A 21,488-nucleotide genomic window follows, 5' to 3' on the forward strand; every position below is an offset into this window, starting at 1 on the left:
TTCGGTATGCCGTGTGGACTGGGTAGGTGTATAGAGTGCATGTGGTGTAACGGGGTTTGTCTGTGGGATGCAAATGGTTAGTCAACGTAACATATCGGGAGATTATTATTATGAAACGTCAAAAGCAATATGATTAACAATTAAGATGATCAAAAGAATAAAAAAGAGATGGGCAAAAAAGAAGATAGAAATATAGAAAGAAAGAAAGAGGAAAGAGAATGTTCTTCCGAACGGAAACAAGGAAAGGATCGGGAAAGTCTTCGGCCCAGGGGATTCATCATATTTCATCATTCAAGAGAAGGAGAATAGGATAGAAGAAGACCAGAAATAAGAATAGAATCGATATTGGATTTGAATAAAGTCAAACGTCTCCTGTTGATCTCTGATCTCCTGATTATCCCTGATCTTCTGACCATTGAGATTCGCCGCAATGGTGGGATGGACTATTGATGCACATCCTCCATCGACATAATAGAACATGCATATTCTTCTGGACATCATCAAATATCCCAAACATCATCCGAATACTATCCCGAATGCTGCTGACGAATACAATGAACAGTCACGCCTTGTCGATCAAAAGGCGCATGTCAATCCAAGGGCGTAGGAACAACTCCTCCATTCCCGCCAATGGCGATCGTCGCTCTGTTTTTGGCTTCTCTTTTGTCTTTTCTGCTTCTCTGGTCGGCTCTGCTTTGGTTCGCCAGTCTGATTCCATATCGCATTTTTATACCACCACGTGCTGTCGAGAAAATGAGTCACGGTCGAGGATTCGTATTCAGATAGCATCATATTTATCATCATGTTCATCACGAAGATGAGCTATTTAATCCTCTGTTCTGATCCTCATACTCCATGCTCTTCCTAGTGTATATAAAATTCTCCATCGTGTCACGGGCCCACACGCCGTGTCTATCCATTACCCATCGGCTTCTGGCCATCCCTGGATTCTATTATTTTATATTCTGTCTTTCTCGTTTTCTTTCTCCTTTTTCTTCTTTGTTTCATATCATATTATCACTGTATATTGTATATTGTTCGCTCTGTTGTCGTATACTATATTGCTGTATACTATACTGTATACTGTATACACAATGGCAGCTTCAATCCTCACTCGGGGCTCCAGCACCCTCGAGTCTCTCACCAAACGCTCTCGTCCTCAAGTCCAGATTGATCTTGCTGGCCAGAAACAAGGCCTCGTCAACTCCTACACCACTGGAGATCGCATTGTTGGAACAGTCAACATCACCGTCGATCATGACGTCCGCTTCGATGAGATCGACATCACCTTGGAAGGTTTGTAGATCTTCACGCTTCCTCTGAATCGAATCAAACTAATTCGATCAGGAACCTCGCGAACCACCGTCGAACGCGTCTCCATGCCTGGGCGAACAGGCGCCTACCAGACCTTTCTCAAACTGCGCCAGCCCATCGACCGCTCGGCCTATCCCACTCCGCGGGTCTTTGAGAGTGGCCGCTCCTATCGCTTCCCCTTTGAGTTTGTCGTGCCCGATCGTCTTTTGCCTCAAGTCTGCAAGCACCAGAAGACAAACGCCCATGTCGAATCGTCCCACACCCTGCTGCCCCCGACCATGGGCGACCCCATGCTCGCCAGCAACGGCAAATCCCTCCTCGACGACTTGACGCCTGAAATGTGCCAGATCTCCTATCTCGTTCGTGCGACTGTCCTCAGACGACCTGCGGTCCAGGGCGAACACATCCGCACCGTCGTCTCCGTGGGCAAAAAAGTCCGCGTCGTCCCTGTCGTCGAAGAAGAGCCCCCGTTGAACATCGCCGACGACGATCGCACATACTGCCTGCGCAAGGAAAAAGACGTCAAGCGCGGCCTCATGCGAGGCAAACTGGGCCGTCTCGTCGTCGCCACCTCCCAGCCCAAACCCATCCAACTGCCTGCTCCCACCACTGCCTCCCCCGACTCGGTCAACACCGTCACCACCGTCCATCTGCGCTTCGATCCCGTCGGGAACGAACAGCCTCCCCGTCTGGGCAGTGTCTGGAGCAAACTCAAGGCCACCACGTACTACAGCGCCATCCCGTGGAGCGACTATCCCAACCAATCCGGCACCATGCTCTGGACGCAGGTCGGACGCGGTCTGTACAACGAGACCATCCCGCTGTCGACCCTCTGCGTCGCATCCGCACAGTGGACAAAGCATTCCACCGCTGACGACACCAACGCCCTCATCCGTCGCGACTCCCTCCAATCCAACTCCTCCGCAGAATCCCTCACCGGCCCCTCTGCCTCCTTCGCCGGCTCAACCTACTACACCGCGTCCGTCGTCGTCCCCATTTCCCTCCCCAAGGAGAAATCCTTCGTCCCCACCTTCCACTCCTGTCTCACCTCCCGCGTCTACCAACTCGACCTCAGCATCTCCTACCACACCCCCAACGCCCACATCCTCACCCCCACCGCCTCCCTCAGCGTCCCCATCCAATTCACCTCCCTCCCGCCCGCTGACAAGGCCACGAAACCCTCCTCCCCAGTCCACATCATCACCCAGGAAGAAGTCGACCAGGAATTCTTCAATCCCCGCAGCGTCGCCCCTCCTTCCACCCCGGCCCCGGGGTATGTGGATTATACGGCTACTGCTGCCGCCGCTGCGGCCGTGGAGATCGCCCCGCCTGAGTACTCGGCCACTAGGCCTGTTGTGAGTGCTCATTCGAGGGGGATTTTGTCGACGATGAGTGCCACGACGCCTTATTCTGCTCCTGGGGGGCGCACGGCTTGTGCTTGATTTTCTTCACATCTTTGAGAGAGAAAAAAAAGGTTGCCTTTGGATGGAGTTGGGATTAAGCGTCTGTTTGATATATTTTGTTATATACCCAGATTTGATTTGGCTGAGCATAATTAATTTTTGAAATATGTTAAATTATACTACTTATACTTTAAGCTTACTTTTAATTTATCGTAGTCCATCTGACGTGATCTCAGCCCAGTATCATCACATTTAATTATATCGCAGACATCAGACCCCATCTTTAGCCCTCAGATCTATAAGATCCGAGATTTCATCATCTTGAAACATCGCAAAATATACAGCCCCAGTCAGCGTAAAAATATCATCATACTTATTCAACTTTATTCTCTCTTCGGAGCCTCACTCGAAGGAGGCTTATCATTGTTAGGGCTGTACTGGATATTGGGTGGTTTATGGGCTTTGACTGGAGCTGGCACCGGCATTGGATTAGCATTGGCGTTTTGTTTTGGTTTAAGTTGACTTGAAGTCAATGTCCGATAGACTTTGTAATGAATGAATGATGTGATTTTATTAGAACCACGGTTTAATACTAGTAACTAAACATTAAACATAACCTCCTCCAGTCTTCCCGGTATATAAACATCGTATGGTATGATAGTACGCCGATGTCATGGATCTATTTCTCGCTCTCCCCTTTTGTTTGCTCAACCCGTGCGCTCTCGTCAACTGATGATCCGGATGGTGTCGCGCTCTCAATAGTCTTATTCTTGTCTTTTCCGAGTCCCCGGTAGATCTGTGCGATTTGCTGGATACCGCCATCGATGATCGGATAAAACGTCGCGACAAGCATCGTTCCCCACATCCAAATTATGGCGACGATCACCCAGGCGGAGTAGAACTGTATAATAGTGAGAATTGGCTACAATACCTGATGGGAAGACTGAGCGCTTACCTTCTTTCCAAACACATAATTCGATCCATACATCGGCAATGGCCAGATAACCCAGTGACCCAGGAATGTAGCAGCGGACCAAAACGCCGCGATGCGACCCCATCTTTTTAATTCCTGGGCGTCAAACGCAGAAGACCGGGTCTGTCCGTCTTCGAGGTGTCCTTCGCCGGGATTCTCACCAGCATCACCGTGGACAGTCGTCAGGTCGCTTTCTAACTTTTCCAGTGCAAGCTTTTCCTTCTTGAACTCGGACCAGTCGTAGTTCTGTGGTCTGACAAGGGTGATGATGACTGAATACAGGATTGGTGAGAATGCCGAGGCAACGGTGCCATAAACACAAGGAAGGATTTGACCCGTCGCAGCGACAGAGACGGTTCCGTAAAATCTGTGCGCAGTACCCAGCCAGACAGCAATTCCTGTTGCCATCCCGAGGACCGGCGCTAGGATAGCAGCAGCCTTGCTCTGACGACGCCAGAGGACGGTGAAAACCATGGGGAAGATACCAGGGCAGGTAACGACGCCTAAGAAAGTTAGATATGCAGATGCATCATGCAGATGTACTTACCAAGCATGTAGAGCGTCCAACCCAGGTCAATACCGACATAATGCAGCATCGTGCAGAACCCGGCGGAGAAGGCAGCAAAAAAAATAACTCCAAAATGGCTGGATCGGATTATGTCCTTGTCAGAAGCATTGCGTTTGAAGTATTCTCGGTAAACGTCAAAACTGAGAATTGAGCTGACGGCGATAACCTGGGCAGACAGTGTGGAGGTCACGGCCATGAATGTCATCAGAGTGACGGCCGCTGCTCCTCCTTTACCGGCTATGGTAATCGCTGCATATGGTAGAACGAGACCACCGCTAACTTCAGAAGTTGTCATTCTCTGGCAAAGGTCAGTTGTGGTCAGTTGTGTTCAGCAGAAAAATTATAGCACTTACTCGTGGGTATGTAGGAAATTGAGGTGTATTCTCCAGTCCAATTGCCACCGAGCTCATCACGGTTCCCAGTGCCCATGGAACTGCAAAATACATGATACCTCCAATTGTATATCCTGGAACAACTGCCGAGGGAGAGGCTGAAAAGGCTTTGATGAAATAACTTGTATCCATCTGGGGGTGTTAGTCTGATTTTTTTCAATCACAAAAAGACTACTTACGATGACCAGACCAAAGTTGGAACAAATGTGCAAAATCCCAAACAGAATTCCCTAATTCGCGTTAGCGAGACACATATTGACTAAATACTGTCGACACCTACCGATTTAGAAGTCATAGTCAAGTATGTTCCGTCATGATTCCCAGATACTGGATGGCGCAAAGCTGCAGCTTGAAGCAGTTCATAAAGTTTTCCCACTGAGCCGACTCCATCAAAGGTAAAAGCCTTGACCGAAAAGTAGCAGGCGATGATCAGTATAATGGTCGTATGGAAGTAGTCAGTGAGGAATCTATTATCCAGTTAGACATCGTCACATAGATAGATCATAGTACTGACGTAGCCTTGATTCCACCCACAAAAGTGTAGACAGTCACTCCGACGGGTAGTAGAAATGTCGCGGCAATAACATGCATGCCAGTCCTGGTGCTGTTAGCGTACTGTGTATACTCAAGACAGAAGAATGACTAACATGGCTGAAATTACAGCCGCAGCCCCAAGTAGCATATTTGCGCAGGCAAAGATGTTGTTGACCAGACACAAGACCATAAAAACGACATGGGCCACTCGTCCTATGAAGGTTAGCACACGATACCACCTTCGGTACGTTGCACCCACCATAGCGAATTCTAACCAATTCTAAAGAGGTATGCGCTTCGGGGATCTTTCTCTTGCAGGATATTCCCAGCAAGGCAAAGAAGACAATCATCGGACTGCAACCCGCAGCAAACCAAAACGGACCTGATACTCCGTAGTCATAGCCAACAAATGATGAACCCAACAAGGCCGTCGTCCAAAGCCACGACTGTATACATCAGTATTTTATCTTTTTAATTTGATTTTGTACACACCGATATCACAGCAGACGCTGTCAACCCCGTTCGTACAGTTCGATTGGCAGTCATGAACCTATGAAAATTAGCAAAGTCAAAAGAACATTATGTATAAACATACATCTCTGTCTTCTTGTTGTCCTCTCCTGTCGTCTTTTTTAGAAGCTTTGTGATAAGCATCATCACTGACCATGTTAGCCTGGAAACGACGCTGCATAGACAAACATACCAAAAGCAACTACCAGCCCTACCACCACCACAATGACATATCCGACAGCCTGTGAGAGGGGAGGCTGCACGGCTGTATCGCCACCGCGAGCATGAAGCTCTGCCATGTTGGGCAATAAACAAGGATGTCAGATTTGAAACCAATGCAATGGATCCTTCGATCTAGTGTGCAATGCAAGCGTCCACATCAAATCTCAAGAGATTGAATTCACTTGGTTAGAGGGGTCCCTGCAGACTTAAGTCTTCCTGCCCCATGCTTCGGTAGGCGTATTGGACAGACAGGGGGGTCTGCCCGGTCGAACGGTATGAAGTCTCTGTTCGGCATATCTGTAGGCAATAAGTGTCCTGCGCCCCACAGTGATACGATGGAAGATGGATATGAGGTGCTCACTGCCTTCCCAGCAACCTGGATAATTAATTTAAAGTTGCAGGGTTTGGTTGAGGATCGGACATGTTGGTCCTGATCCAGACACCGACGCAGTGACCATCTGGAGAATGGCCTCGAAAAGGATCATTTTCTGTCTCGTGCTTATGATCCGACCCAGAACTATCGATGTGCGCGTGTGAAAAGAGATGCATGGGGGGGATGGCGTGATGGTGGTTGCTGATGTCGTTGTCTGGGAGAAGCACCGAGTTGGGAAGGGAAAGTCAGTCGTCCAGAAAACCATCCACAGCCCTCGACTTTCGCTCCTCCGACAACCACTCACCGACCCCAGAGAACCCCGAGACACGCAAAACCCCGATCGATAAACCAGACCAGCTGCTTGGCCGTTCGCCTTAAGCTTTGTTTGGTCCTTGCGAATCCTAAGGATGATCGCCGTTCCTTTTCGAGCCCCTCATCTCAGTCTCTTATCGCGTCATCGTGGTCCACTTTGATGCTATGGAGGACCAGAAACACCGTCGGTTGACGGGAATTACATCAGGCAATAGAGGGGAACAGCCATCCAGGATTTCTCTGGATGCGATAAATACATATCAGGATGAATTCCACTCGTGCTTTTCTTCAATGATTTGAATTCGACAAGGATCGCCTCAGATATTCCCTCCGTCTTTCCCCAGGAAACACCAATTTCTAGCTTTCATAGTCTAGATCTTGCCCTACAAGTCTATCACGTCAATATTCACATTCATCGTTAATCATGTCTACCGCCGGTGATTCGTCTGCCGCTAAGCCGCGGAAGTCTTTCATCCTCAATGCCTTTGTTGAGATGTGTATGCCATGAATTTAAGAAGCTATCCAGCACTCCTTGCTAATTATTCAACAGGTAGTGGTCACCAGTCCCCTGGACTCTGGCGACACCCCGAGGATGAATCGCATTTATTCAACGACATTGACCATTGGATCGAACTTGCGAAGCTCCTCGAGTCTGCCAAGTTTCATGGAATTTTCATTGCAGATGTTTTAGGGGGCTATGATGTCTACAAAGGACCCAGAAACCTTGATCCAGCCATTATCTCAGGTGCTCAATGGCCGGTCAACGAGCCTTTAGCAGTAATCCCAGCCATGGCTGCAGCAACACAGAATATCGGGTTTGGTGTCACAGTTACGACCACATATGAACAGCCATTCCACCTTGCCAGGCGACTATCAACAATTGACCACTTAACTAAAGGACGGTAAGCTCGACCATAATATCCTATGCATAATTATAGACTAATGATTCCTCTCCAGTGTCGGATGGAACGTGAGTAGAATGTCAAGTCGAGGACTAAATATGAATTTTAACTGATCAATCCTCAGGTTGTTACAGGTTACCTTGACTCCGCAGCTCGAAACCTGGGCCACGCTCAACAGCCCCAGGTAAGCCATATGTTTAATGAGGAAATCTATCAAAATATTGACATGCCTAGCACGATGACCGATATGCTGTCGCCGAAGAATACATTAAAGTTGCCTACAAATTGTGGGAGTCATCCTGGCGCTCAGATGCCGTAGTCTTGGACAAAGAGCGAGGAATTTATACTGACCCATCCCGTATTCGAGAAATCAACCATGCTGGCAAATATTTCGACGTCCCTGGACCTCACATCTGCCAGCCCAGTCGCCAACGTACCCCTGTTATCCTTCAAGCTGGAACATCAAAGGCCGGAAAGACATTTGCAGCCCAACACGCCGAAGCCATCTTTGTTGGAGGACACAGCCCCTCAGTCGTGGCAAAGAATGTCGCTGAGATTCGCCAACTAGCTCAGACAGAATTTGGGCGTGACCCCCAGAGCATTAAATTCCTGGCCCTCTTGTGTCCTGTTATCGGCAACACCGAAGAAGAGGCCCAGGAGAAGTTCAAGTACTACCGAAGCCTGGGCTCGATAGACGGTGCCCTTGCGCTTTTCGGTGGCTGGACTGGTATTGATTTGGACAAGTATGGTGATGATGAAGAACTCCGCCATGTTGAAAGCAATGCTATTCGGTATGTGATTCCGTGTCCTTGCCGACTGAATCTTATTCTGAATGAATTCCTATAGCTCGGCTGTTGAAGGCTGGTCTAAAGCTACACCCGAGGTTGCTAAATGGACCAAATCCACCGTCGGACAACATATCACCGTTGGTGGCTTAGGCGCAACTCCAGTGGGCACACCGGCGCAAGTCGCAGATTACATGGAACGCTGGGTGCAGGAGGCCGACGTGGATGGATTCAATCTGGTAAGTGCGACTGCCAACACTGAGGGCTATAGAAATCTGACACCTGCTTTAGGCGTATGCTGTCAAGCCCGGTTCGTTCAAGGACATTATCAACCTCCTCCTCCCCGAGCTTCGTCGCCGGGGACTGTTCCATGATGATTATGCTGTCAACAAGGGCACATACCGTGAGAATCTGTACGGAAAGGCAGGCCAATCTGGACCTCCGTCCGATCACCCTGCCTCACGGTACAGATGGAACGCTGGCGTAGAAGCAAAAGACCATACAATCCCCAACTAAGAGTCCGAAGGAATGATATGTGACATGTGTCGACATTCTTGGAATACCCTGTACTTGAAAGAGAATTTATTCAGAAGCTTTCTCGCTGGTGATCTATGGAATATAAAAAAACATAGATACAGAAAACAGATATCTTATACCTACAAGACATTATTTAACGACCAAACTTTTTTGCACGAAAATAGTAAAAAATAACCCTTTTCAAAAAAATCTTGCAACGCCACAAAAATGCTGTTTACCAGTCAACCTCCTGATTCACGTAACTTCTTCGTCCGGAAAAGACATAAGGAAATCAATCATATATAATCAAGCCCCCCATTCGACCTCTAAGTTAACATGTCATCCAGTTTCTCTCCCAGGACGTTTTCGATCTGCTTAACCCATTTCCTGACCTCCCTTTCAACATTCTCGTCTTCATCCTCCATCAACTCGCTGATGTAAGGAAGCATTTCAGGAAGAAGGGCAAGCCATTCCTCGCCAAGGGCTTCGGTGAGGGCTTGCTCGGTCTTTAATGCGGCAAGTCGAGTGTGCGGGTTGTCGCCTCCTGCGGACTTGGCGTTGGGCCCGGTGGATGGACGAAGGAACTTCATCAGGGCGGTGTTCAGTTCCTTGTGGTTGTCTGTTGAGTCCGCTGCGACAGCAAGCTCTGTAATAGCAGGGATAGCTTCGGTGATAACAAGAGTGGCCGACGGGGTGTTGGTGGCGTGGGCAAGCTGAGAGATAAGGGGTTTGGAAATCAGGGTCAGGTGGGAGGGTGATTGCCAGAATTCTATTAAAGTTAGTTGTCTATCCCAGTATTCGTAATAAGGGCTGGTACGTACCATCTTGGTCGTGCTCAAATGTATTGCGAAGCATGCGCAGGGTCGCCAACCAAAGATGCTTGGAGTCCTTGTTAGAGGGACTGGCCTTTCCAAGGACGGAAACAACATTATCGGTGATGTAGCTTGCATAGCCAGTGACAATTGACTACATTCGGTTAGATAATTGATTCTAAGAGGGTGTTGGTAATTATGGAAAATACATACCTGAAGGGTACCAAAGAACACTTCCAAGAACTTGTAAAACGTCGTCAGACGCGACAAGTTGCCTTGGGTATCCTTCTTTGGTAAGCCATTAGTGGCCCATTCGAGCATTTTAGTGAAGATGGGACGGAAGGTGGTGTCATTAAGCTTGTAAATCATCTTAATGGCTACGTCATTAACGGCCGCTTCAATCTCATCGAGATCGGAGTAGTCGAAAATGGCCTGTGCTCCAAGTGAAACTTGTTGCCGGCGCAGATCGAATGCCTTGAAAAGGATGTTTGTCAGGAGAGTGATGCTCTTCATGACAGCAGACTTGGGGTGCTTTTCAACGGCGACGCTGACAACTTCAATTATCTCCTTGGTAGCTTCCGGTCCTGCCTCAACAACATGCTGCCAGTTGCGATCAACTGCACCGAAAGTCGAGCTAATGTCAATCTTTCTGGCCATAAGTTTCAGCGTGTCTTGTCTGTTCTCATCACCACTCTCATCAATCTCAGATGTAGCGGACTTGAAAGAAAGACGGAGAACCTTGTCCAAATGAGATGCGGAAATCATGAAGGGAAGGTGGGTGAAGAGGGCAGAGAACAGGGAATAAACAGCATCGTGAAGTCTGGTGTTCTCCTTGCCATCCTCAAGACTCAATTCGAGCAAGTTCAGCGACCGATTCAGAGTGGGGGGAAGCGCGGGAATCATCGACTGTCCGAGCACCTCCGCCATGGATGCAAGACACAACACACCCATGATGCGAATGCGGTCATCTTCCTGGCCAATGCAGGATTCACTAGCAACAACAATGGCGGCAGGAATAACCTTGGAGGGGTCCTTTCTGCCATACTTGTCGGCGATGCGGTCGATGCAGGACACGGCGGCATGCTTGAGAAGAGTGTCTGGCGATGACTCGACAATGCGAACCAGCGTAGGCAAGAAATCCAGCATCCTAACCTGCGACGCACCATCACGTTCAGGATTCTGGCGCAGACGGCCTTCCAATAGTCGAAGAACCTTGCGCCGTAATTCATCATTCGGTCGCTGGAGCAATACCTCAATGGTATCCAGGAAATCGATGAGCGAGAGAGTGCCGAACAATGAGCTGAGAACATCACCACTGGCCTGGTTGACAGGTTTGATGTTTTGCGTAGCTTCACCAATGGCCAAAACTTGCTCCAAAATCCGAGAGAAAAGAGTACGGATTTGTGTAGGTACTTCCTCATCCTCTGAAGCAAAGTCATCGGCCATTTTCGACTTGATGGATGAGTGCTTGAACAAATGGGCCAATGCTCGCAGCAGGTCAATCGCAACCTTCTGGGGCTCACGTCCATCATCGCTTCCGATCCCAAGCAGAACTTGTGACATGCCGGGCTTAGCTTTGAGCGAGTCGCTCACAAGATCCAAATATTTGCTGTATGTCTGTACGTAATTATCAGTAAACAAGGACGAGGGAATAGAACGATGAGAAAACACATACAATAAGTTCGACTATCGAGCTGGTGTCGGAAACCAAGCCAGTCATCAAGGCCAAAACATCCTTTTCCATAGAATACCTGTTTGCGAGCATGGCAAGAACAGCAAACAAGAAATCCTGTGCTCCAAGCTTTGTGATCAAAGCATGGAACAGACGCAGGCGACGATGAGAAGGAATGTGTTCGAAGGCAGCAGTGAAGCTGAGAAGCAACTCTGATGTTCCAGAAACAATATCACGCTTTTGGTTGCGCAACGATTGGATAAGGGCTGGGACCACCTGGTCAATTGTCTGGTCAATCACCGACACAGAGTAGTCGTCATCCTTTCTGAGGACACTGGAACCCATGAAGGTAAAAATCGGCATCACACTGTGAAGAACCAATTCAGGTGCGATGATAGAAAGTCCTGCCACCAGCAGAAGGGCTGCGTTTTGCACTTGAGGGCTCTCCGTGGTCCGAACGCAATCAACCACCAAGTCAGCCCGGATAACAGAGGTGTCAAACTGAGGCTTGGCACTCTGTTTCGACCGGTTGATAATGGCGAGGAGACTGCCTAGGGTCAAGCTGAGCAGATAGCTCATTCCGGACTGGATCTGAGACTTGAAGTGCTGAAGGGCAGCGAGGGTCTGGAACAGCCCATCAGCCAGCTCCGGATGGGCCTCTGGTGTTGAGCTATCGACAAGTTCGAGGATAAAGGTCATCTTCTCCATGAGTTTGCTGAGACCTGCTTCGTCCTTGACAGTCATCGCAACCATGTTGTTCTGACTCGTACGTCTCCGCTTTGGTGCGGGTCCGAGGGCTTCCATGTCAGTAAGAGAGACGGGGATCTTCTGAAGGAAATGGAACAGAACAGGTCCTGGGAGCTCGACAACACGGAGAAGATCTCTGCAGCTGCTGGCCAATGGCATATCAGCGGCCGAAAGTCCAAGGGAAATGTCCAGTAGTTTCTCTGAAGCAGCGACCTGTCGCTCTTCGGGAACAGCGGCCCAAACTTCTCTCATACGACCGAAAATCGCTGCCACAAACGAAGGTCGCAACGACTCAGAAGCAGGGCTGACATTAGACAAGAGCAAAGTAATAGCTTCTTTCTCCTTGGGAGTGACAATCGAAACGATTTGCTGTTCCACGTCGGAGACGGAGAGGCGTTCACTTTCACAAGTTTCCTTGGCCTCCTTTTCGCCCACCTGGCGCCACAAGGCCAAGAGAGGTTGGAGCTCCTTGGTGCGTGTGGTTCCACCGCTCTTGTCGATACGGTTGAGGATCTTCAATAGGCCAACTTTAGGAGCAAAAAGAGGCATGTGAACAACATGAGAGCAGAGGAAGGTAAAGAGGTTCAGGCGGACAGACTTCTTCAGTTCAGTCGAACCCTCAGTGGCCGAGGTTCCTCGAAGTGTGTTTTCCAATACTCGACCGATGTGGCCAGGGTCGAGGATATATTCTTCCAGTCCTGGAAGCAACGCCCGTTCGAAGATCTTCTGCGCGTCACGACCGGAGAGCCAGTTGATGTTCTTCGATTGCTTTTCCTGGCCATAGAGCGCCTCAGAAGCCCAAAGCTTCTCTGATGGGCTGTCGTCTTTCTTGCTCTTTTTGTAAAGCTTGCCAATAACCGCCAAAACACCTGCAGTCTCCCGACGAATCCGCTCTGACGGATCGGAGAGGGCAACGATCAAGAATGGCAAAATTGCTTGGAAATCAATATCGACATCAGAGTTTGAACTGAGCACAGAGTAGATTGTGCTAAGCGCGGCAACCCTTGTGGCAGGGGGGTATGGACCAGAAAGAACTCTGGTAAAGAACGATAGAAATTGCGGGCTCTTTGTCGCGTTGTCCTTACCCAGGATTGGCAGGTTGATGAAAGAATCAACTTTATCCTGTGATCCAGTAGCCAGAGCAAAAGTTTGAACAAGGTTATCGAAAACACCGATAGACTGTTTGCTAAGGAATGACTTTTCGAACAGGCCTTTTCCGGCCAAAGATTCCAGAGCAGGTGTAAAGTTGTCCAGCTCATCTTCCTTCTCCGCATCTTCCATTTCCACGTCCTCGATAGCAGGAGGCGCAGGAAGAGACTCGATTACCGTTTGCAAGTTGTGCTCCAAGGCGGAAACGTCGACAGATGACTCGGCAAGGGTCTTCTGGAAAATGGGTTGCAGAGAGTCTGATCGGCTAAACTCCTGGACCAAGTCCGCAATATGTGTCTGAACGTCCAAAGGCATTGCGCCATTCTTATTGGCATTGCTGGCAGCATGAATGACCATAGCCATTCCTTTGCTCATATCAGGTTCCGCCAGAAGCTGGTTTTCGAACACGAGGGATAGCAAATCAAGATGTGCGTTGTCCTTTTGCCTGTGGAGATCATCGAGGCACCCAGCCACAAGGCCAAGTAATAAATGGGACGTCGGGTACTGTGTAGAAATTTCAGACAATTGCTGAACTAGGTCTTCCAATCGAAGGATGGCCTTGAAAACCTTCTTTGGGATTGTCGTCTCCGGCTTCTGTTGTGCCAGAACTGACAGGCATATCAGACCAGAGCTTGCTGTCTCCTCTGTCCAAGATCCTACAACAGCCTCCATCAAACCATCAAGAACATTGTCCTGAAGGGAAGCTTTCTGTGCCAGGACGACGGCAACCATGTAGCAGCCAATGACCAGTTCCGAAACCTTCTTCATCGCGAAACCATCGTTCAAAACCGGAAGCACCCGGAGCAAAATGTCTTCGTGCTTTTCTTTCTCGACACTTCGTCGGCCTGAGCGTGTTGAGTCCAGCATTCCTGCCACAGATTCCGTCACGATTCCGGCCCAGAAGGACAAAAGCGCATGGTGGTGTGCCTTTTGCCGACTAACCTGAAGGACATAGTTGTTCAAAGCGGCGAAGAAAGGCTTGTTGGTAGTTGCACTATGCACAAGGGGATGGCGAGGCGGGTTCATCGAGCCCCTCTTGTACGGGTTCAGCACTTTGAAAGTCGGAGTCAGATCGTCGGGAAGAATTGAAAGTAGATTCAAAAACAGAGGAGTGGTATGATACGGAAGAAATGTAAGAAGGATAAAAGCGGTATTATATTCGTGAGCTCTGCACAATATGTTAGCCAGACTACAAGGATTTCAAGCATGGGTCCAGAGAGTCGTTGTCGCACCGGAATCGTCTCACAAGCCAGTCAACAGCTTTGATGGCAGGGCTCAGTAATAATCTCCCTCCAACAAGGGCAAGAAAAGCCTCTATAGCTGCGTCAAGTTCCTTATTCTGAGCAACGTTCATCTCTGTTCGATCTTCGGCCTTGCTTTGCTCGCTGAAAATCGTGCGGTCGAACTCCGCAAATCGTGGTTCGAGAGTGCATAGCTCCTGGAAGCCTTCGTAGCATATTTGGTAGATCGTTTCAAAATCCTGAGATCCAGCAACTTTCCGGTCGAAAATCAGGGATTGCGAATGCGAGATTCTCTGCGCTTTCAGATTCAGTTGGTTGGTCGACTTTGCCGCAATCTGCGACAACTGCGCGGAGAGGGACGAGGCCATCTTGGAGGAAATTTTTTATCGAATGAAATAAACGACACCCATCCCTCAGCAATCAATTCTCTGTATCCCAAGGGAAATTAGGCCAAATTCGCAAGTGGTCCCCGTCGCGATCTGGGTGGTTTTTGGTGTTCGGAGCAACTTTTTTTTCTGATGCAAAAAAAATGCGGGAACGGGAGCGGAGTTTTTCCAGCCAAAGCAACTGCCCCCGAACTTGAGACTCACGATGCCTCACGTCTGGGAGCATGGATTCTTCTGGCTCGCAGGTGCGTTTTCAGCTCTACAAACCCTATGTCTAGACCTATTGCTGATGATATTCCAAAGGAAAAAAAGTCAATCCCGCGGTTTGCCAGCTTCAAACCTCCTCCAGCTCCTCCGCCGCAAGCTGATCGGCCTCCCGAACGCCGCAGTCGCGAGATCGCCCACCGCGATGAAAGGTCCAGCCAACGTTCAAGGCACAGAAGCCATCGCGATCGCTCTCGATCCAGGGAGCGACGGAAAGGACGTCGGGAATATCGTCATTCGCATAGGAGGGATGTCCGTCTCAGCAGGGAAATTACCCCCGAACCATTGCCGGTGCCGAAGGCTGCCGTGAGGGAGTTGAAGGATGCAGCATCGGATTTATATGTCGTGGACCTCAAAGGTGACAGGCATAACCTATTCTATGGCACACTACATCGATACAGTGTTCCCAAGTACCACCGGGTGGGTCGAGGGAACGTGCTTGGGCTTCCTCGAAGCTACAAAATCGACCGAGATACAGCAGAAGGGGACGCTCTTGTCCTGAGGAAGGACGCTTGGCGTACAGATGCAACGAGGTCCAAAGCGAAGAGTGTACTGTCAGGATTGGGTAAACAGAAAACCAAGCTTCTGCGCGTGCGACAACAGTCTACTTCGGATGCGGCAGTCGAAGCCTCAAGAGACTTCCTGCCGTTCCCCACGTCTGCAAGGCAAAAGTTCAGAGCAAACTTAGGAGAGTACGACTCAGATAACGAGAAACATGGTTACCGTTCGATTCATGGGAAAGCCAAGCCTGAGGATGACCTTCCTAGCGATTTGGAGGTAGTGTCAGATACGGACTCGGAGGATGAAGCCCATCGCGTTGACCCTGATGAGGAAATCAGGAAACTTAACGCAGAATTGTCTCGAAATGCTGAACGAAATCCCTCCGATATCGACGCATGGCTCCGGCTCATCGATCACCAGGATTCGCTTCTCAGGGGCGCTGGGAAAGAATCTCGCTCTTTGACCTACGCAGAAAGGAAGAGCTTGGCGGATATCAAAGTCTCCCTATACGAAAAGACATTGAAGAGAGCAGGGCAGAGTCCAGCTAAAGATCGCCTCTTAATAGGTTTGCTGGAAGAAGGCGCAAAGCTGTGGGATACCAAGAAGCTTTCAGCCCAATGGCAGGCCGTATTGAAGTCGAATTCCCAATTTGTCAGTCTCTGGGTTAGGTATCTCGATTTTCGACAAACCGAATTTCTTGATTTCACCTATGAAAGATGTATGGCTACTTTCATTGATTGTCTGAGATTGAACAGGTCTAGTCCCGAGGGCGCTGAGAAGGTTCAAGTTCACAACTACCTCTTTCTACGCTTAACACTGTTCATTCGAGAATCAGGGTTTTCAGAACATGCTGTTGGTCTCTGGCAAGCTATCCTGGAATGGACTTTCTTTCAGCCGGAATTTGATCTGAGCAACGACCAAAACAAAGCACTGTCGGCCTTCATTGAATTTTGGGAGTCAGAAGTCGCTCGCATTGGAGAGGTTGGTGCAAAGGGCTGGAAAAGTGGGAGCAGTAGCTCTATAGAGCCCAGGGAGTTTACCGCAGTAAACCGCATTAACCTGAAATCTATATTTGCATCGTGGGTAACATGCGAAAGAGAACGAGTCCTCAATGCTCGAGTACCTGCCCGTAGCTTGGATGAATCAGACGACAACGACCCTTATCGTGTGGTAATTTCATCTGATCTTCAAGACTACCTATCCCTTTTCTGGGGATTCGACTCTGGCGATGTGCTGATCGACAGCTTCTTGTATTTCTGCCACCTTCCTCCTTTGACTTCTCCCGAAAATGCGGAGACGACAAGTCGCTGGGCCGGGGATGCCTTCTTGAGCAATGACTTGATGGGCAATCCAGACGCTGCACTCGATGACTGGCTTCCAAATATGGATTCAAGATCAGAGGAAACTTCTGCGCTCTCTCCAACCTCTTTCCCTCTTCAGAATTACATTCATACGTTGGATACCTATTTCGCGGATTCCCAATCATGGTTCTCATCTTTCAAACCGTGGATTAAAGCCACCTTGCATGGTCGATCTGAAATCGACAACGACTGGGTTCGGAGAACGCTCCGGTTATTAGTCGAGGCAAACCCGGCGAACGAAGACCTCGCCGAGTACACACTTGCCGTGGAATTTGCGTGCAATGGCAAGGAGGCCAGGAAATATGCCAAGTCATTGCTTAAGAAAAGATCAACGAGTTTGCGACTTTACAATTCTTACGCATTGATAGAACGCCGCTCTGGAAATCATACGGCCGCTGATCATGTCTGGGCGACTTCTCTTTCCATGAGCCAGACCTTTGCAGACCGCGACAGGACGGGCAGTGGTCTTCTCTGGCGTACATGGATCTGGGAAGCATTGGAAACTCGAGACATGGCTCGGGCGTGCCGCCTCCTGATCTCTATACCTCAGCACAGTGTTGACCTCAAGTCTTTCCCCGAAGCCTCAACTCAAACAGCTTTCAGTCCAACTAACTTGCTCAAGATACGCAGTGTGAGTAGCAATGGCTTATGTCTCCCGAAGTGCCAGGCTAACTTTGCTTTAGTTTTTGACAGAAGCCCAAGAGAACACGCTAGCTACTAGAAAACCGAAAGTGTTCGTGGCATACACAGACTGTCTAGCTCTAGTCTCGTATCTTTCAAACTCCCTGGATTTGAACAAGGCTCTCGACACGTATGCTACAGCAATCAGCAGATTATCCTCACTACCTGTGAACGCTCAATCTTTCAAGCCCTTTACTTTGGAGCTTTTACACCAAGCCCGATCAAAACTAATCTACTACCACATCCAAACAAGTGGTGTGTACAAGCCATATCACATTCGCACTCTCCTGGCAGAAAGCATATCCCTATTTCCCCATAACACCATATTTCTCTCCTTATTCGCCTGGAACGAATCTCGATTCCGCATCGAAGAACGCGTCAGGGACGTCATCAGAGACATAACCACTCAAACTCCTTCCCGAAACGATCACCAAAAGGTCCCAGTCACCTCACACCTTTTTTCAATCTACACCGAACTGACCCGCCCCGTCTACGCCGGCTCAACCCTCCACTCCGTCCGCGCCGCCTTCGAAAAAGCAATCGGCTCACCGACTCCCTCATCCTCCTCATCCACCCAAGCCAGCCGCACAACCAACGACAACTCAACAGCCCACTCCAACCTCTCCCTCTGGAAACTCTACATCCTCTTCGAGCTCTCCCGAAACGACATCCAACGCGCCAAGGACGTTTTCTACCGCGGCATGCGCGCCTGTCCCTGGTCCAAGGAACTCATCATGCTCGCATTTACCCATCTCCGTGCTGACATCGTGCGCGATCGATACGGCGGCGACGTTCCAAGGAAGGGCGACGGAATGGGCTTTGATGAACTGCGTCGTGTGTATAATGTTTTGGTGGAGAAGGAGTTGAGAGTCCATGTGGATATTGAGAATGAGTTGGATGAAATGGTGGCTAATATGCAAGTTACTACTACTTCGTCGGGGATACCGATTCATATGCCTGATGATGCGGAGAGTGAGGATGAAAAGATGCGTTGATAATGTGTGTTGTTACTGTTAGCTTTCTAGGTTTCTTAATCTGATGGGTTAGATTTATTTATGTGTGAAAGCAAACATTACTGTTACTTCGCTTTGTAAGTCTTATTGAATACTTCTGCGGGGGAAAAACTCAAATATTTACCAGGTATAGTACAGTACATTGCAAGAGACATGGCTAGAGGATACATACATACACCAAGTAGAACGAATCCAAAAAGGAAAACTGAAAAAAGAGAAAAAAAAATTTTCATCAATCATAAGCATTACAAAGGCCGTTACTTACTTTCAGGTTAATTTTTATCTTTCTTTTTCTTATATCCTATGTACTAAAACGAATCAAAAGTGTTCTTTCCAGAACTTGAATTTGACATCCTTTGTCGATGAACTCTTCGATGCCTCCTGAATTTGTCGAGCTGCCGCGTTCGGTCCACAGAAATACACTCCTATCTCGGTAGTTACTGTATTCTGGAGGCCGGGAATGTAAGTCTGGTCGTACAGTCCGTCGCGCATAGCAGTGAAAAGACGGTTGAAGTCGGGACGACCGAAGTTGGTTCGACTGCGCAACTCAGTGAGCGGGTCTAGATCTTGGCCGACGGAGTTGAGGTAGATGTTAGCCGCCGTGTCATGGTCTAGCCGCTGGGTGAGGTACGTGTGGATGCGCAAGAACTCGGCGCTTCCCTGGCTTGCGGCGGCGGAGGCGGATTGGTGTTCCAGGGAGGAGAGGAGCGCTTGGAACCATTCGAAGGATGAGGTATCCTTGCAAACCCAGATGAATTCGACACGACGTAGACGACGGGGTGGATTGGGGCCAGATCGCAGATGCCAGATATTTTTGAGAATAGAGGCCCACGGCGTAACGCCTATGCCTGTTCCGATGAGAACTGCAACTTCGTTTTCAAATACATCCTCTGCGGGAGCTCCGTAGGGGCCGTCGATGCGGAGCCTAGGCATCTTCTGTCCATTTTCGAGGGCAACTTCGTACATTCCCATAGGGTCTAGCCCTTCTAGGTCCTTCGCTTGCGCTGGACCACATCCTAGGGCATCACCAAGGGCTCGAGTGAAATCTCCAACTTGGCGTACGTGGACACTGACATAGGGATCGAAAGGGCAGGAAGTAATGGTGAAGGGGTGCCACTGGTTGCTAGACACTTCCGGCACTTGGAGGAAAAGCCACTGGCCGGCTTTGTAGTTCATGCTGGCCTTGCGAAACTGGATTTCCATCGCATCTAATGCATTGTTAGAGATGTCTGTGGGTTTTTATGAAGTGGTTCCACGCACCGTATGGATGACGGATCACTTTGGTGATCACTGTTTCGCGTCTGGATCGAATCTCTCGGTAGAGTCGTTCGAACAGGTAGAAAGCGCCTCCTACCAGCTCCCACCGCCAACCTTCGTACCCAAGACAATGATTCCAGAACTTTTTACCTGCGAGTGGCGATATTGGGTGGGTGGTGTCTCGGACAAAACAACCGGTGGCGTGAGTGTAAAGAGCCAGCATGAAGGGGACGAACAAATGATGTGTGTACCAGAAGGTCTCGAATGACTGTTGCCGTATTCTATGGTGGGCGGTTGTGTACATCAGCATCATGCAGAGCAACATGACATGGCCGGTGATTCCGCCTGCTTCAGTGAAATGGATCTGAACCGCCGTAACGGGTCGGATATTGTCTTTCTCCACGTTGTAAAAGCTGATATGAATTAGAAATTGAAACACCTTCGGGCCAGTTGACTTACTTCACATAATGGGAAGCGGTATGGATTATGGTGAATATAAGCAGGGCGTATGCCACTTGGCGATGAAACCATATGGATTCATCAAGTGGTAACCATCGAACCCTAGGTCTTATCCATTTCAGAAGATTCCTGCACATTGGCAGGAGGATCAAAGTACAGTCGAGGGAGAGGGTTAGACCGGCTCCTCTCGAAAACCATACCGAATATTTCAAGACATTAAGAGCGTACAGTTTGTCATTCGACGCTTGTATATACCTAGCCAAGAGTCAGCAAGTACCTATACCAGTTATAAACCCGTCACATACCACCCAGCGGCGAAGAAGCCGATATGAATACCCCAGAAGATTATGTAGAACCAAATCTTCGAACCCGTAAAATAAGAGCCCCAGGCGTGTGTCATTCTGACAAGTCTGGGAGAAAGGAAATGCGATATGGGTATCCTGAAGAAAACGAAATGTTGATCATCGACCAGCGATGTTGAAATAGAAAAACAGAACAAAGGAATGTATTCGTTTAAGACCAGACCTCCGAAGCAGGACACTCGAATCGTGAGTCGAAAGAATGATCTCAAACGCAGATAATCGATGCTTCAACTCCATCAACTTGGTTTTTCACGTTCTTAACGTTGCTGAGAGAGCAGTTTGCTCAGAACAGTTCGTCAAGTTGAGTGAGATGTGTTGTCGCAAAATTATATGATGTAATTCAGTTTCCTTCGATCGTAATGTTTCTGCGATTAATTCAAATGCAGGATTTCTGATTTCTGATTTCTTTTTTCTGGATGATTTCATGTGTCTGTACAAAGCGTGTTGGTGTTGAGAAATTGTGGCTGGGGAAGTCCAGATTGTGGAGACGGACCAGATCAACGGACGATGCTGGAGGAGGATGGGCGAGAATGAGAGTCGACTCATTCATAATTCCCGAGCATTCCGGCCGTTGAGAAGATGAAGATGAAGCAACGATGCAGACGTGGGGTATGGAAGTGAGAAAGGGAAGACGAGGTGAGAAAGCAGATCCAGCGATGTGGTTTTGGCTGGTTTGCCTGCAGGGGCGGAGAGAGGAAAGTGGGAAAAGACAGAGTCCACCGTCCGTCCACTGGAGCACCACAAAGTGTTGCTGAGTTAGTCTCCAGAGCTAGTGGGCG

General features: G+C 49.0%; 7 protein-coding genes across 7 annotated transcripts; 3 read left to right on the forward strand and 4 right to left on the reverse strand.

Annotated features, from left to right (window-relative positions):
- Window positions 1-1,094: 1,094 nt before the first annotated feature.
- ASPWEDRAFT_47105 (arrestin (or S-antigen), N-terminal domain protein) lies at window positions 1,095-2,933 on the forward strand (the record flags this gene model as incomplete). The annotated part of the gene is made up of 3 exons (XM_040836903.1): window positions 1,095-1,296; window positions 1,348-2,669; window positions 2,913-2,933. 3 exons carry the CDS (start codon window positions 1,095-1,097, stop codon window positions 2,931-2,933), a joined length of 1,545 nt encoding a protein of 514 aa, XP_040693910.1.
- Window positions 2,934-3,396: 463 nt separating this feature from the next.
- On the reverse strand, window positions 3,397-5,993 carry ASPWEDRAFT_100101 (sodium:solute symporter family protein; the record flags this gene model as incomplete). The annotated part of the gene is made up of 12 exons (XM_040827279.1): window positions 3,397-3,618; window positions 3,673-4,193; window positions 4,238-4,556; window positions 4,612-4,782; window positions 4,830-4,880; window positions 4,931-5,117; window positions 5,165-5,248; window positions 5,298-5,397; window positions 5,444-5,630; window positions 5,677-5,734; window positions 5,780-5,843; window positions 5,888-5,993. The coding sequence occupies 12 exons, from the start codon at window positions 5,991-5,993 to the stop codon at window positions 3,397-3,399; spliced, it is 2,070 nt and encodes a 689-aa protein (XP_040693911.1).
- Window positions 5,994-6,224: 231 nt separating this feature from the next.
- On the reverse strand, window positions 6,225-6,560 carry ASPWEDRAFT_33576 (uncharacterized protein; the record flags this gene model as incomplete). The annotated part of the gene is made up of 1 exon (XM_040833820.1): window positions 6,225-6,560. A coding segment is annotated over exon 1 (160 nt), but the record flags the coding sequence as incomplete, so codon positions are not given.
- Window positions 6,561-7,025: 465 nt separating this feature from the next.
- On the forward strand, window positions 7,026-8,804 carry ASPWEDRAFT_22434 (LLM class flavin-dependent oxidoreductase; the record flags this gene model as incomplete). Its single annotated transcript, XM_040832332.1, has 7 exons — window positions 7,026-7,098; window positions 7,152-7,503; window positions 7,559-7,571; window positions 7,628-7,687; window positions 7,738-8,294; window positions 8,350-8,527; window positions 8,580-8,804. The coding sequence occupies 7 exons, from the start codon at window positions 7,026-7,028 to the stop codon at window positions 8,802-8,804; spliced, it is 1,458 nt and encodes a 485-aa protein (XP_040693913.1).
- Window positions 8,805-9,130: 326 nt separating this feature from the next.
- Window positions 9,131-14,793, reverse strand: utp10 (snoRNA-binding rRNA-processing protein UTP10; the record flags this gene model as incomplete). Its single annotated transcript, XM_040832333.1, has 5 exons — window positions 9,131-9,573; window positions 9,626-9,770; window positions 9,830-11,233; window positions 11,292-14,352; window positions 14,417-14,793. 5 exons carry the CDS (start codon window positions 14,791-14,793, stop codon window positions 9,131-9,133), a joined length of 5,430 nt encoding a protein of 1,809 aa, XP_040693914.1.
- A 288-nt stretch (window positions 14,794-15,081) lies between these two features.
- On the forward strand, window positions 15,082-18,613 carry ASPWEDRAFT_166321 (uncharacterized protein; the record flags this gene model as incomplete). The annotated part of the gene is made up of 2 exons (XM_040829973.1): window positions 15,082-17,568; window positions 17,621-18,613. The coding sequence occupies 2 exons, from the start codon at window positions 15,082-15,084 to the stop codon at window positions 18,611-18,613; spliced, it is 3,480 nt and encodes a 1,159-aa protein (XP_040693915.1).
- Window positions 18,614-18,949: 336 nt separating this feature from the next.
- On the reverse strand, window positions 18,950-20,747 carry ASPWEDRAFT_22437 (putative NADPH oxidase (NoxA); the record flags this gene model as incomplete). Its single annotated transcript, XM_040832334.1, has 4 exons — window positions 18,950-19,839; window positions 19,892-20,301; window positions 20,348-20,602; window positions 20,653-20,747. The coding sequence occupies 4 exons, from the start codon at window positions 20,745-20,747 to the stop codon at window positions 18,950-18,952; spliced, it is 1,650 nt and encodes a 549-aa protein (XP_040693916.1).
- Between the last annotated feature and the right edge of the window lie 741 nt (window positions 20,748-21,488).

The sequence above is a fragment of the Aspergillus wentii genome (assembly GCF_001890725.1).
Source record: "Aspergillus wentii DTO 134E9 unplaced genomic scaffold ASPWEscaffold_1, whole genome shotgun sequence".
NCBI classification, from domain to species: Eukaryota; Fungi; Ascomycota; class Eurotiomycetes; order Eurotiales; family Aspergillaceae; genus Aspergillus; species Aspergillus wentii.